Consider the following 13,775-nt stretch of genomic DNA (forward strand, 5'->3'; position numbering starts at 1 on the left):
TTAGGTCAGTCATTTTATGACTGCCAAACTGTACACCTACATACATATAAATGCTTACATAATACACACAGAGAATACGAATATGCTCCATTGTTCTACTAGTCCTAGTCTAAAGACATGGCATAAATAGAAAGGAAAAGCTGTGTTGCTCAACCTAGTTATGGCTAAGGATTCACAGATGGATGGATGGACAGACAGACGGATGGATAGATAGACAGATATGAAAATACATTTGGGGGGGTAAACATGACACAGATAAGAACTTTGATTCTAAGCCAATATCTGCGATTCACAATGCTAAGGTGAAGGACAATGTTAAGGACATATAAGAGATCCATCATAGGGAAAACGTGAGCTAAACAAACAAAACTTTGATTGAAATATAATGTAATCATACTATATATCATAAAAATCAAAAAGATCTATATAACAAGGCAGGTTATATTGGTTTTATACTGTGCAATTTAAAATCCTTAAAAAGAGGTTTTATGTGGTAAGTGTAGGGATTCATGCATCTTACCTTCCACAGAAGGTGCCTGGTCCTGAGCTGAATACAGCATATCCTTGAAAGCCTATTAGGAAGAAAGAAAAGGAATACATGAATTGAGTAACCTTTACACTAAAGGCATTTGAAGCTAAACAATTACTTCCTAAATTGAGAATTTAGTGAAATACTTCGATTAACTTTAATAAGCTAAAACAAAAATACTATACTTTCATATCAATCTAATATTATCTAATCTTTAAGATGAGGGCTAATTTGTACAATTAAAGGCATTTGGAAAGAATTTAAAAAACACCTGTGAAATCATAAACCCTCTTGACTAAAAGATAATAGTTACAGAAACTGAGAACAACAGTCCTAGAGGAATACAATGGAATACTGCATAAGAAAATAAAAAACACTGGATACGAATTTTTCAAATTGTGGTAACATATACATAACATAAAATTCACCATCTTAACCATTTTCACAAGTGTTAAGGTTCAATAGTGTTAAGTACATTCATACTGTTTTGTAGAAAATCTCCACACTCTTTTCACCTTGAATACAAATACTTTTCAAGGAGGTCTGGAAAGTCCTCCATAACGGTACAGGGCTATAAAGATAGTAAAGGTTTTATTGTTTTTTTCCAAACCATATTTAGGTAATTTGGATGGTTGCAGTTTGGTCTCTCAATAATAGGTTTGGGATAGAAATGAATAGCATTTCTCCATATCCATCAAAATGGTAGAATTAAGTGGAAAAGGCTCCAGAGCTAAAGAGCTGGTCTTTAGCTTAGATGACTGTATCCAGTCTCACACCTTCAAAGCTTCAAATACAATCTAACCATTGGTGATTCCTACTAAACTGGCTTCCAATCTTCCTCAACCTCAGCATAATTGACATTTGGGGCCAGATAATTTTGTTGTTGTTAAGGGGCTGTTCTATGCATAACAGGATTCTCAGTAGCACCTCTGACATCTAGGGACCCACTAGATACCAGTAGCAACCCATCTCCCCACCAAAGTTATGACTACTAAAAATGCCTTCAGACATTGCTAAATGTCCCCTGGGGAACAAAATCACTCCTCCCCAAAACCACAGCAAAGAGTCACTCAAGAACATAAGAACCAAAATACAAGAAATACACCTCCAAGGTAACTCACCCTGTATTCAAGTCTAGTAAATGATATTCTGTCCAAGTGAATTTATCATTTGCTTTAGATTACTGACCAATCTATTAGTTCCATGACTAAACAAGTCTGACAATATACAGTAAAAAAGATTTCCAACAAAACAAGGAAATTTTTAAATTTAAAATCAATATATGTTTGTTATTTTTTGTAGGAAAATTATGTATAAAAATGTTAATGTCACACATGCTTAAATCCAAAAATAGTCAATTATACTATTTATATAGAATTTGAGGCAATACAGTAATACAACTGTATTACAACCAAAAATATCTGCTCTTTGTTTCAGGTTCCTAACACAAAGCTCTGAAAACCTTTAGCATTTACTCTTTTGCAGACTAACGAGATGGCTCTCATGGTTTGGTGGAGGGGTGGGGTAAGATGGCTTCAGGATGGTGGGTTGGTCCCCAGAAAAACCAACAACCTGATCAATGTGATTAAAGGGTTAAAACTTTCAGCCCCACCCCAGGCCTCTGAGGAGGAAAAACGGACCAAAGATTGAGTTTAATCACCAATGGCCAAAGCTTTAATCAATCATGCTTATGTAATGGAACCTCTATGAAAACTCCAAAAAACTTCAGGGTTCAGAGAGCTTCCAGGTTGATAAACATATTGATGTGCTGGGAGAGGGCATAGAAGCTCTGTGCCACCCCTGTCCCCATACCTTGCCCTATGCATCTTTCCATTTGGTTGTTCCATAAATGGTATCCTTTATAATAAATCTGTAATGGTAAATATAGCACTCTCATGAGTCCCATGAGTCATTCTAGCAAACTGTCAAATCTGGGGGGTCATGGTCATCCAGGCAGAAGTGTAGGTAACCCATTTGCAGCTAGTGTCTTAAGTGGGGGTGGTCTTGTGGGACTAAGCCCTTAACCTGTAGGGTCTGTGCTAACTACAGACAGTAACAGAATTGAACTGAATCACTAGACACACAGCTGGTGTCAGAGAAATGGTTGTTGGTTTCAGAAGAAAAGAACTACATTTGGTCGGAAGTAGTGACAAAATACTCAAATAGAAATCTTTTTGGAAAAAAACTTTTATTAGTGGGCCAAAGTTATCCTAAGATTACATTTGAAGCTCAGTCTCATGTTTACTGATCATTGATTATTAAACTTATTTGCATACAAAAGCCCTAAGTGAATATGAAAAAAAGTCTGGAACTTCTTTTAAGAAAAATGTACATACACTCCAATTTTCTTTATAATTTCGGATGTCTCAAACACTACCAATTTCCAGTCTAAAAAAAGTAGTCCAGAAGATCTTGTCAAAAATCAGAAAGTCTTTATTTCAGTTCACAGACTGGAATTTTATATTAAAGTCCTATACAACTGTAGAGTGCTAGTTATGTTACAGTTCTTCCATAGGCGTTTTAAGAGGGTAAATGAATCTATTGCTTAGAGCAGAGTAAACTGCTAGAAGTAGGAAAATATAAGAAGGGAACAAATAAATCCAGCCTGAGAATACTTATAGAAATAAATTACCACGAGAGTAGGTAATTTCAGAGACTCAAATGTCTGAATGAAGTTTTTCTATTTCTAGAGTATAACGGGCATGTGTACCAAAATCAAATAATGCAATCAAGAGCCAAATAAAACAATGACTAGCAAAGTACTTGTACACAGTAGGAACTCAATAAATAATTCTTGAATTCAAAAGGGGTTCTTCTTTGGAGAATATTACTTTAAAAAATGATTGGAAAAGCACACTAAGTAGAATCTCTGATATGTAATGAAAATGAATTAAATTTGCAAAAGGAAAGTTTATAAAATTAAGTTTTAAAAATGATTAAAATTTTATAAAGAGAAAAATGATAGTCTTCATTTTGATTATAAAACTGAATCATAATTTCATTTAAATCAAGACAATTCAGTGAAATCAGGGACAACTCTTTGCTTGTTACTAGTTCAGTTCTACTCTGAATAAAAGACTATGTTTTTTATAGTAATAGACTCTAAAGAACTCAATAAATAGGATACCATTCTATGCCTGTGACAAAAGAATAGCTCACAATTGGGAATGGGGTGGGAGGAGGTACAAAAACCTACAAAGTATTGTCTATATTTGTACCTACGGATTGTTTGTCTATAATATGAGTCACCCAGAGCACTTGCCTGGTTTGGAAGGAGTACATCCAAATATACAAAACAACAAACTGAGTTTCCTTGATTCTTGCTGTTTTACTTTAAGGAAATCCAATACTTTACATAAAACTGTGAATCTGTATAATAAATAAAATTATTATGTATTATGTTCATTATAAAAGATTTCTTTGATTTCCAAAGGATTCGAAACAAACCTGTTCAGTATCAATATTGTAACCTCTACTCTAATATTTTTGTTATAATGTTATTGAAATATATGTAAACTAGAACAGAATGCTTAATGCTTCTAACGACACATATAACAATTTGTAAAATCTTATAAATTAAATCCAAATACAACCACAAAACCAATACTGTTCAACCAACATTAACGTGACAGGAAAATAAATGTTGCTTGCAGAAACAAAGCCTCAGCTGGCAATATGAATACAATGCTAACTGCCAATAACCCCGTTCTTCTGAGTTTGGAATGCCTGTATGACTTTGTGTCTGATTTGATGTAATTCCCCTAGTACCTCTCTCTACCTGAGGCAGCATAGTAGAGTGGCTAAGAGCTACAGAGTTAAGGGATAGTGATCACACATACCTCATGGGTCTATTGTAAAAATTAAAAACTCAAAATACAAAACCTTATATTAATTATGACTCACAATTAAACATGAAGAGTACTTAGAACCATGCCTAGAACATAGAAAATGCTCAAAGAATGTTAGTTAATAGAATGTGAACTACCACAAACCTTATATCATACAGTGGGCTGTGCCATTATTTGGCCCTCTACTGATAATTTTTGCATTAGATATGCTTCAGTTCTCATTAATTCTTCACAAAGTAGTAAAGGACTACCTGGAGCCAAGCATAAACAGCATAAACATAAGGCACTGCAATCCCCTGGTATTACTAGTTTATAAGATGGTTATCTAGATGATCTAGAATATGCTCCTATTATATTTTCAGATGATTGCTAACATAAACACACTGTATTTTTAATTCTTACAGGAATCTTACAGATTCCTAATATATGCATATCACAGTTTGCATATGCTTTCAATAATAAGGTCTCCTAAACATATTACTTGAACTTTCTACAACATAGGTACTGTACAAAACAGGATGGATTACAAATTAACATGCATTCAATAATACTGCCAATATAAATGTCTTATATTCTTAATTTTTAATAGCCTATAGAAGATCATCTATACACTTCTTTCCAAAGCCCAGATGGTTTTCACAGGCCATTTCATAGACCAAAGAGATCAGAAGCTAGAAAAATCCTTACTTCCTATCAACTCACCATTAGCCTCATATATAACATACTATGAATATTATCACCTCCATCAATAAAATATCTAACCTCTGTGGCTCTCATTTGCTTTAACATTCATTCATAGTCAGCACACTACAATCTAATTATTGAATTAATAAACAATAAAATAAACACAGGCATTTGAAGAAAAAGGGCAAGGAATGTTTGTTATAAACCTGTAAAGGAGTCATAATCCCTGCTAACACTGTTTCATAATAGTGTTATGAAATTAAAATTTACATCAGACTTATTTTTTAAGCTGAAAACTTTTCCAAATGGAACTCCTGAATAAAAGAATTTTGATATATTCTTAAAAATATGTATATCATGTGCTGATCAATAGACTACAAAAACATTCTTCAATTATCTTTTTCAGTTTTCACTTCCTCTTTTTACATTCCCTGTTTAATTTTTTTCACCAGAAATACTGGGTAGTCTGGGAATAATGTGCAAGTCAGTTACACATGACCTGGTTTCTTTGGCTCATCATCTAAAAATCATTCATGTTTTCCTAATACTAAAGTGCTAAGGTCAGTTCTGTAAATCAAATTATAAACCTCAAAAGAGGGCTTTCTAGCATTCTCATGTGTCCTGTACAAAGAATCATCATCTAATTAATCTTCATTTTTATCCCCAAATAGAAATAAACTAACTTAGCTCTGCTTTTGATAGAAATATTCCATAAAATCAATAAAAACTCTTACAGAAATTCTTATAATCTATTAAAATTTAAAATTAATATACTCTTGCACATACTTAATAATCCAAGGTCTAGTATATTAAAAGAAATGTGCATGATCAAAATTTTCATGGAATTCAAAAGTATCCATTGGTAAAGGCAATTCAAATGCAAAAGTTGTTACAACATTAAAATTATTATTGAATTTATTAAATGTATATTAAATGTATAAAGGAGTAGTACTTCCAAGGCTAGGTCATAAATGTAAGAATGTGGAGTTAACATTCTTACATTCTCCTTTCCACCTCTAAGTTTAGTGATCTGGTCCAATCAATGCCACTACTGCCTCTTAGATTCATTCTCTCCTTTTCTTTTATCTAAACTATTTCAAGACTCTTAACCGGTTTACCAACCTATAAATTTTCATCTCTCTAACACATCTTACAAATTGCTGCCATATCAATGTTCCCAAAGCACCACTATGATTCTCCTGCTCAGAATTCACAAGGATAAAGGCCATACTCCTCTGCTGGCCTAAGGCACCCAGAATGATCAAATCTATCTTTGTAGGCTGATCTTCCAAAGTGGAGAAAATCAATTTCATTTTCACAACCTGACCCTAAAGCCAAAATTAATTACTTATTACTCATTTTAGCAATCTCAATATTTCTTCCACCTTTGCCTCTGTTTGCAACTACTGCCTCTACCTGGAATCCCCTCCCCTAATTCCATCTTTTAAATCAAATTTCCATATCTTAACCATCCTTTAAGGTCCTTATAGAATTTAACTTCTTTTATGCTTTGTTCTGATTCCTCCAGCTAGATGTCATCACTCCCTCTTTTGAAATACTGTAGTACCCCCTTTGAAACCATTTATAACACTTAATATTTCTACCTTATGTTTTAATTATTTATCTATGGCTTTTAACCCATTTGACTGTAAAGTCAATGTTTTACCCACCTTGCTTGTACATGTATAAAAGGGGTAAACCATAAATATTTCCAGATTATTTAATATTATCATTAAGGAAGTTACTAAGCTTTATTCACTAAATGAACGTTATTGGATGTATATCATGTGCCAAGCTCTAAAGAAATATAGTTGACCCTTGAGAAACATGAGTTTGAACTTCATGGGTCCACTTATACCTGATTTTTTTCTGTAAATGTATTTTCTCTTTTTTATGGTTTCCTTAATAACATTTTCTTTTCTCTAGCTTACTTTATTGTAAGAATACAGTATCTACTGCATATAACACACAAAATATGTGTTAATTGACTATTTGTATTATCAGTAAAGCTTCTTGTCAACAGTAGGCTATTAGTAGTTAAGTTTTGTGGTCAAAAGTTATCCTTGCAATTTTGACAGCATGGGGCGGGGTGGGGAGGGTCGGTGTCCCACCCCCTGATGTTGTTGAAGTGTCAATTGTAATAATGAATCACACAAGAAGACAGACGTAAAAATAAAATACAACATGTTAAATACTAAAAAAATGAACAAAGCATATTAAAGGCCTAACTAAAGCAGTAGCAATGAAAAAAAATTTTTTTTAAGTAGAGAAAATATGGGACAGGGGAGATACCAAGAAGCAAATAGAAAAATTAGGCAAACAAGTAAACATAAGCTAAGGGAATGGAGGCTCTAAAAGATTTTGAGCCCAGGTAAAAAGAAGGATGATAAGTGATAATATTAACCGAGTTAGAAAAACACCAAAGAAGAAACTTGGGCAAAGAAAAGATAGGAGTTTGGGTTGACAAACCACTCCAGGTACCCATAGGACAACTGAGACGGTCAGAAGACATGAAAATAGAGATCTATCTACAATTTGGAAGACAGCTCAAAGCTAGTGGTTAAGAGTTGGAAATCATCTATATAAAATCTTCTATAGAGGGGATTTGAAACTGCCTAGGCTCTAGATAAATGAAATTTCTCAGAAAGTGAGAAGTAGGCCAAGGACAGAATACAAAGCAACAATAAGGAAAATATCGGATGTACACATTGCCACAAAAACTAAAGGAGCACTATAAGAAGGAAGAGAGATTAAAAATTTTCAAAAGCTGCTTTGAGAAGAGATATTTGTACTTTTATGTTCATTGCAGCATTATTCACAATAACCTATCTGTCAATAAATGAATGAATAAAAGAAAATAGTGTATGTGTGTGTGTGTGTGTGTGTTAATGGAATATTATTCAGCCATGAGAAAGAAATTCTGCCATTTGCAACGAATTGGATAAATCTTGAGGGTGTATGCTAAGTGAAAGAAGTCAAAGAAAGATAAGTACTATCTGATACCATGTATTTATAGAATCTAAAAAAGCTGTACTCAGAGAAACAGAGTAGAGTAGTGGTTAGCAGGGGCTGGGATAGGGTGGAAAAATGGGGAGATACAGATCAAAAGGTATAGACTTCCAGCTATAAGATTAACAAATTCTGAGGATCTCATGTACGGGATGGTGATTATAGCAATAATAATGTACTATATACTTGCAAGTTGAGAAGAGTAGATCTTCGATGTTCTCATCACAAAAATAAATGTGATCAAAAACTACGATGGTAAAAAGATTATTATCACAAACCGTAATTATGGGATGGGATAGAAGTGTTAGCTAATGCTACGGTGGTAATCATTTTGCAATATATCAGTGTATCAAATCAATGTGTTATATACTTTAAATGTACAGTTAAATGTCAATTATATCTCAATAAAGCTGAAAAAATTAAAACAACAGAATATCTGAATGAAAGAAAACAACAATCAAAAAGGAGTTCATTATACTAATAATTATTGTTTCTTGAGCTGGGTGGTGAATATAGATGTTTTTCTACCTATCTATGTATCTATCTATCTACTTATCTAACTGGAATGCTGCAACTGAATTATAGAGAAAAATAGCTAACATTAGAAGCCTAGACTCTGACTTTGTACTTTGGAGCCTATAACGTAAATTATCCATATGTAAGGTTAATAAAATATAACCTTAAGTTAAAGAAAGGAAAAATAATAAGCTGCTTAGAGATCAAAGAGGAAGAGACTAAGAGGAAGTAATTAGAACTGAGGATCAGGAGCTCACTGGTAATCATCAAAAAATGGTTTCAGTAGAGTGATGGGGCAGAAGCTAAATTAGACTGGGTTGAGTATACATGAGAGCTGAGGATATGATGGCCAAAAATACTGATCAATAACAAAAGTAATAGGTTACATTTATTGAATGCCTACTATGAGATACTGTTTTGAGTATTTTAAACATATCACTTAAACAGAGGCTCACAACTCTAATGTAAATATTATTCTCATTATACCACTGAAGATCTAAGACTCAGAAAGGTTATTAAGGTATTTTGCCCAAGTATCTTTCTCATTCTACAACCCATGCTTCTTTGAGAAAAAGACATGTAACCTACTATATGGAGGAAAATCCTATTTGCTAAGATTTACCTCTAATTTTGGCCTCTCAATTTCCTGATACTCCTCCTTTTATTTCTAAAACTTTTCTAACCATTAGATTTTTATGACAGGCATGGTAACTAGCCTATGAGATGACCCCCAATGATTCTTGCCTCTCTGGTAGTAATACTCTTGTGTAATCTCCTTCCACGTTAAATGGGGCTGACCTGTATTACCAAGAGAATACTGCATAAATGACACAGCAGTACTTCCAAGGCTAGGTCATCAAAGTACAGTGGTTTTCATCTTACTCTCTTGGGATAACACACTCTAAGGAAGCTGGTCATGAAAAAAACTAAAGCAGCGCTATGAAGAGGTCCAAGGGGTGAGAAACTGAGGCCTCCTGAAAAAAGACAGCACAAATCTGCGAACCGTTTGAGTGAGACACCCTAGGATTGGATCTTCCAGCCCCAGTCAAGGCTTGAGATGACTGCAGCCCTGGCTGACATTGTGACTGCAACCTTACAAAATACCCTGAACCACAACCACCCAGATAAGCTGCTTCCAAACTCATGACACACAGAAAAAGTATAAGATAAAAAATGCTTATTATTGTTTTAGGTCACTAAGCTTTGGGGTAATTTGTTATACAACGTTAATTAATTGTTATACAGCATTAATTAATAAATGCTAGACTTGAAAAACATTTTCATATCACAGAATGTACATGTTATTAGATCTTAACCAACATCTTTTTTTGGCTTGTCTTGATCAAAGTAGCTAAAATTTTTATTCCTATGAAGATACAAAATTATGGAAAGGAAAACTATGACAATTTCAAGTATGTAGTTTATATTAGCAATAATAAGCAAAATTGTATTCCCATATGTCAAAGCCACCAACACTATAATTGAACTTACATTGAATGCCCTTGAGAAGTCACAAAGCCATACTTCTAAGCTCAAGTGGATCTGGACAGAAGAATAAATCAGCATCTTCCTTGTCTAAGGATCCTTTTCTGATAAAATAAAGCTGATAAATGCTCTCTTCTATTTAAATCTATATGGCTCATTCTTAAATTTATTGTGGTTAACAGCTGTAAATTCTCTGAAGGCAGGGAGCACTCTCACTTCAGTTTTTATAGGCCATAGTATCTAGCACAGTACGAATTCAAAATATGTTTGTAAACTGCACAGACTCTATAACACAAACCTAAACATCCAAAATCATCACATCAGTTAGTGCTGCTTGTGTTAGATACATTTATTTTTATTAAATTATTTTATAACATTTCCAGTTTCATGAAATATCAAAATGTAAAGTTCTTATTTTTCCCAATTTTCATCACCTTTTATTTCTAAACAGAATTCAAACCTCTTTCATTTACTGGTCACAGGAAAAGTTCTTACTGCTTTTGGCTTCTAGCTCTCTTTAACATATAAAGTTTATACAGGTTGGCAAAACATGTTGGATTTTGCCCAAATGTAAAAGTTATCACAACATAAAATTCTCACTCCTGCTCTTAGTAATAGTTTGCCAGTTTATTTGAAAGAAAACAAAAAGGAAACCAAAGGTTCTGCAATGTTGTTTCCCATACACCTATAAAAACGGTTTTTAATCCATGGATCTCAGACCACTTCACAGTTCCAACTTCAATACCTCAAAACCTTAACAAAGAATTTGTAGGCTAAATAATGTTTCCCACACATATACCACTACTTGTCAAAATAGATAAAGATATTTGTACTTAACAAAATGCTACTAATCTTTTGATTTGGTTAAATGCTAAGATACACCATTGTTTTATATACCATTAAGGAAGAAAAACATTACCAATTAAACTGATATCTGTAAGATGAATCCCAATTTCAAAGGTGTTAGAATGTGGAACAGGGGAATGTGCATCTCAGAATCTATGAAATATAGTAATTCATTTTGTCAGAATGTAGTTTCTCCAGCAATGGATTCCAAAAGTCCAGCTACCATCATCTGGTTTCCAGCAAATTGCATGACACTGAAAGAGAATCTTATTTTACTAAAAGATTGAGTAACGATGCTCTAAAATAAATGTCTATTGACTAAATGAATAAAAGTTACTCCTCTGGCTTATTTTTAATAATGATAGAAATTAACAGCTATATTTCATTGATAAGTACCTTCTATAGGTCAAGCCCTTGCTGGCACCTTCCTACGTTAGTGTATTTAATTCTCACTAGACCTTGAAAGGTAAATATTATCCATACTTTACACACAAGAAAACTGAGGTTCAGAGAAATAACTTTTTAAGGTCTCACAGCCAATAAATGAGGGAAGTGCAATTACAGCAAAAAATTAGATAAAATTAAAGCTACTTTCTCTTACCTTCAAATATGAACAAATCTCATATATCCTCAAACAACCTTTTCCATTATTCCACTCATTCCTAAAAATTCTATCCTATTTTCCTCACTCTGTTAATAGCCAAATTTCTCAAATGAAAAGTATACACGTGTTACCTCAACTTCTTAAAACCCGGAATAAAGTCAGCAAAAGACCATTTATGTTCAAAATTCACCACTGGGCTCTTTTTGTCATGTCCAAAGGCCTATCCTTAAACCTCATTCTTACTAATCTGTCTACAATGTCATTTCTGATAATCCATTTATCCGTAAGACCCTTGGCTTGTGACAATGTATTTTCCAAGATTTCCTCGTGTATCTATTTTTCTGCCTTACATACTTTCCCTTAGTGAATTAATTCTTTAATTACTACCTCAATTATAACTTTATCTTTTGACATAAATTTTCAGATTCTAACTACTTATCTCTACTTATAGACATTTCACACATGAAATCAGCAAATTTAAGATCTAATCTCATGAGTCTACCACCTCCCCAGTTGCTATTCTCTATCAGCCTCCCTAGGTTTAAATCATTATACTGAATTCTTCCCTCCTTCATCCCCTATATCTATACTAGTATTATACTTACTGTCCCAGTGAATTCCAATTATTAATTCATTTTATGTGATCCTCTAAAGTAGGCATTATTATTATTCTCAGTTTAAGGATGAGAAAATTGTGGCACAGAAAGGATAATGACTTATTCAAGCTTACAGGGTTATTACAATTTCAATTCTAATTTCTCAATCAAAAACTGAATTTTTGAAAGTCCATGATACTATGCAAACAAATCCTAAAGAAAACATTTTGCAGCCCTCTTTAGCAAGAATCTAATAGCAGCATAATTTGAAATACTCATATTTCATACTTCTATAGGTCAGGCCCTTGCTGGCATATTTCAAAAACTCATATTTCAAATAAGCGTATTTTACTCAAAAAGAAAGGTTTATCAAAAGATGCATGAACTCTGTGTGACTCAACCTGCTTATCAACAGTTTTGTTATCTGCTATTAAAAATATCTGAAAAACGGGAAAGAGTATCTCAATTTCATTATCACTAATCATGAGTTTGTTAAAGCTAAGTAAAAAAGGCTAAATCCCTATTCACTGAATAAACAAAACTAAAAAAATAAGAAACTTCTCTAAATTTATACCAAAGCAATTAATTTCCAGAGCTCTAGCCACACTCTGTAGGGGCAGACATTAACTCCTAATTTTTTCCATTCACTGCCTTTAACCATGCTCTTCTGAATCTCTTTCTCATCCCTTAATTATATCTCAGGCAGATCCCATGCCCTTCCTGTTATTAAAAAAAAAGTTGCTAAATATGCCAGACACTGCCAGATGCTAGATGCTGATAGGTATCTAGTACTCTGCCTGACACACAGTAGGCATTCGGTAAATATTATATATTATTATTATCATATTTCATCAAATTTAAGGTGTTACTAATAGTAATATACACCATTATTTTATGTGCTTCTAAGAATGGGAAAAAAAAGTCTGCCAATTAAAAGACAACATTAATCATAAGATGTATCCTGACTTCAGATGTTAAAATGTGGGAAAAGTACATATTAAAATTGATTAAATAAGATATTAATTCAAACCCTCATTATTTTTGGCTACACTATTTGGCTTTCCCGTCTTTGGTCTTTTCTCTCCAATGCATTCTCCAAGATCTAAATTATACATCTCACTTTGCACTGATCCCTGCCCCCTAATCTTGTCTTTAAATCCTCGCTGGTTCGCACCCAGGAAACATTTAAACTCGGTTGGTTCACACCCAGGAAACATTTAAACTCCTCAGCATGGTATTCGAGGCTTCATCTCTTGATCCCTCCCAGGCCATCTTTGCAACATCACTCTATCAGCTCTCCCACATCTATTAAACCAGATTTCATTAATATACTTGGACACTTCCACCTATCAATGCCTTTAATATTACTCTATCTACCTAGACTGCCCCCAGTTCCCTTTCCCCTCTTCACCATGTGATCAAACCCTACTCAATCTCTAGTACCCAGGTCAAATACCACCTCTGTAATACTTTCCAAAATAAATAGCTTTGATCTCCAAAACAAATGGCCATCTCTCTGTAACATAATCACAGTATTCTATGATTAAGAGACAAGTTATGAGTTCTTCTAGGGCTGGGTCTTACTTTACATCTCCAGACCTTTGCATGATCCTGACAATGTAACACCACGTGAAGAATCCGGGCTCTTGAAATAAAAC

At 33.6% G+C, this 13,775-nt stretch overlaps 1 protein-coding gene across 1 annotated transcript in view; it reads right to left on the reverse strand.

Annotated features, from left to right (window-relative positions):
- XPR1 (xenotropic and polytropic retrovirus receptor 1) overlaps window positions 1-13,775 on the reverse strand; it is a 125,813-nt gene that overhangs the window by 102,400 nt on the left and 9,638 nt on the right. The window contains exon 2 of the mRNA XM_039881347.1: window positions 521-572. Coding sequence (XP_039737281.1) covers window positions 521-572 — 52 coding nt within the window. The remainder of the gene's footprint in view (window positions 1-520; window positions 573-13,775) is intronic.

Source organism: Pteropus medius, unplaced genomic scaffold (assembly GCF_902729225.1).
Source record: "Pteropus medius unplaced genomic scaffold, Ma_sr-lr_union100, whole genome shotgun sequence".
Classification (NCBI taxonomy): domain Eukaryota; kingdom Metazoa; phylum Chordata; class Mammalia; order Chiroptera; family Pteropodidae; genus Pteropus; species Pteropus medius.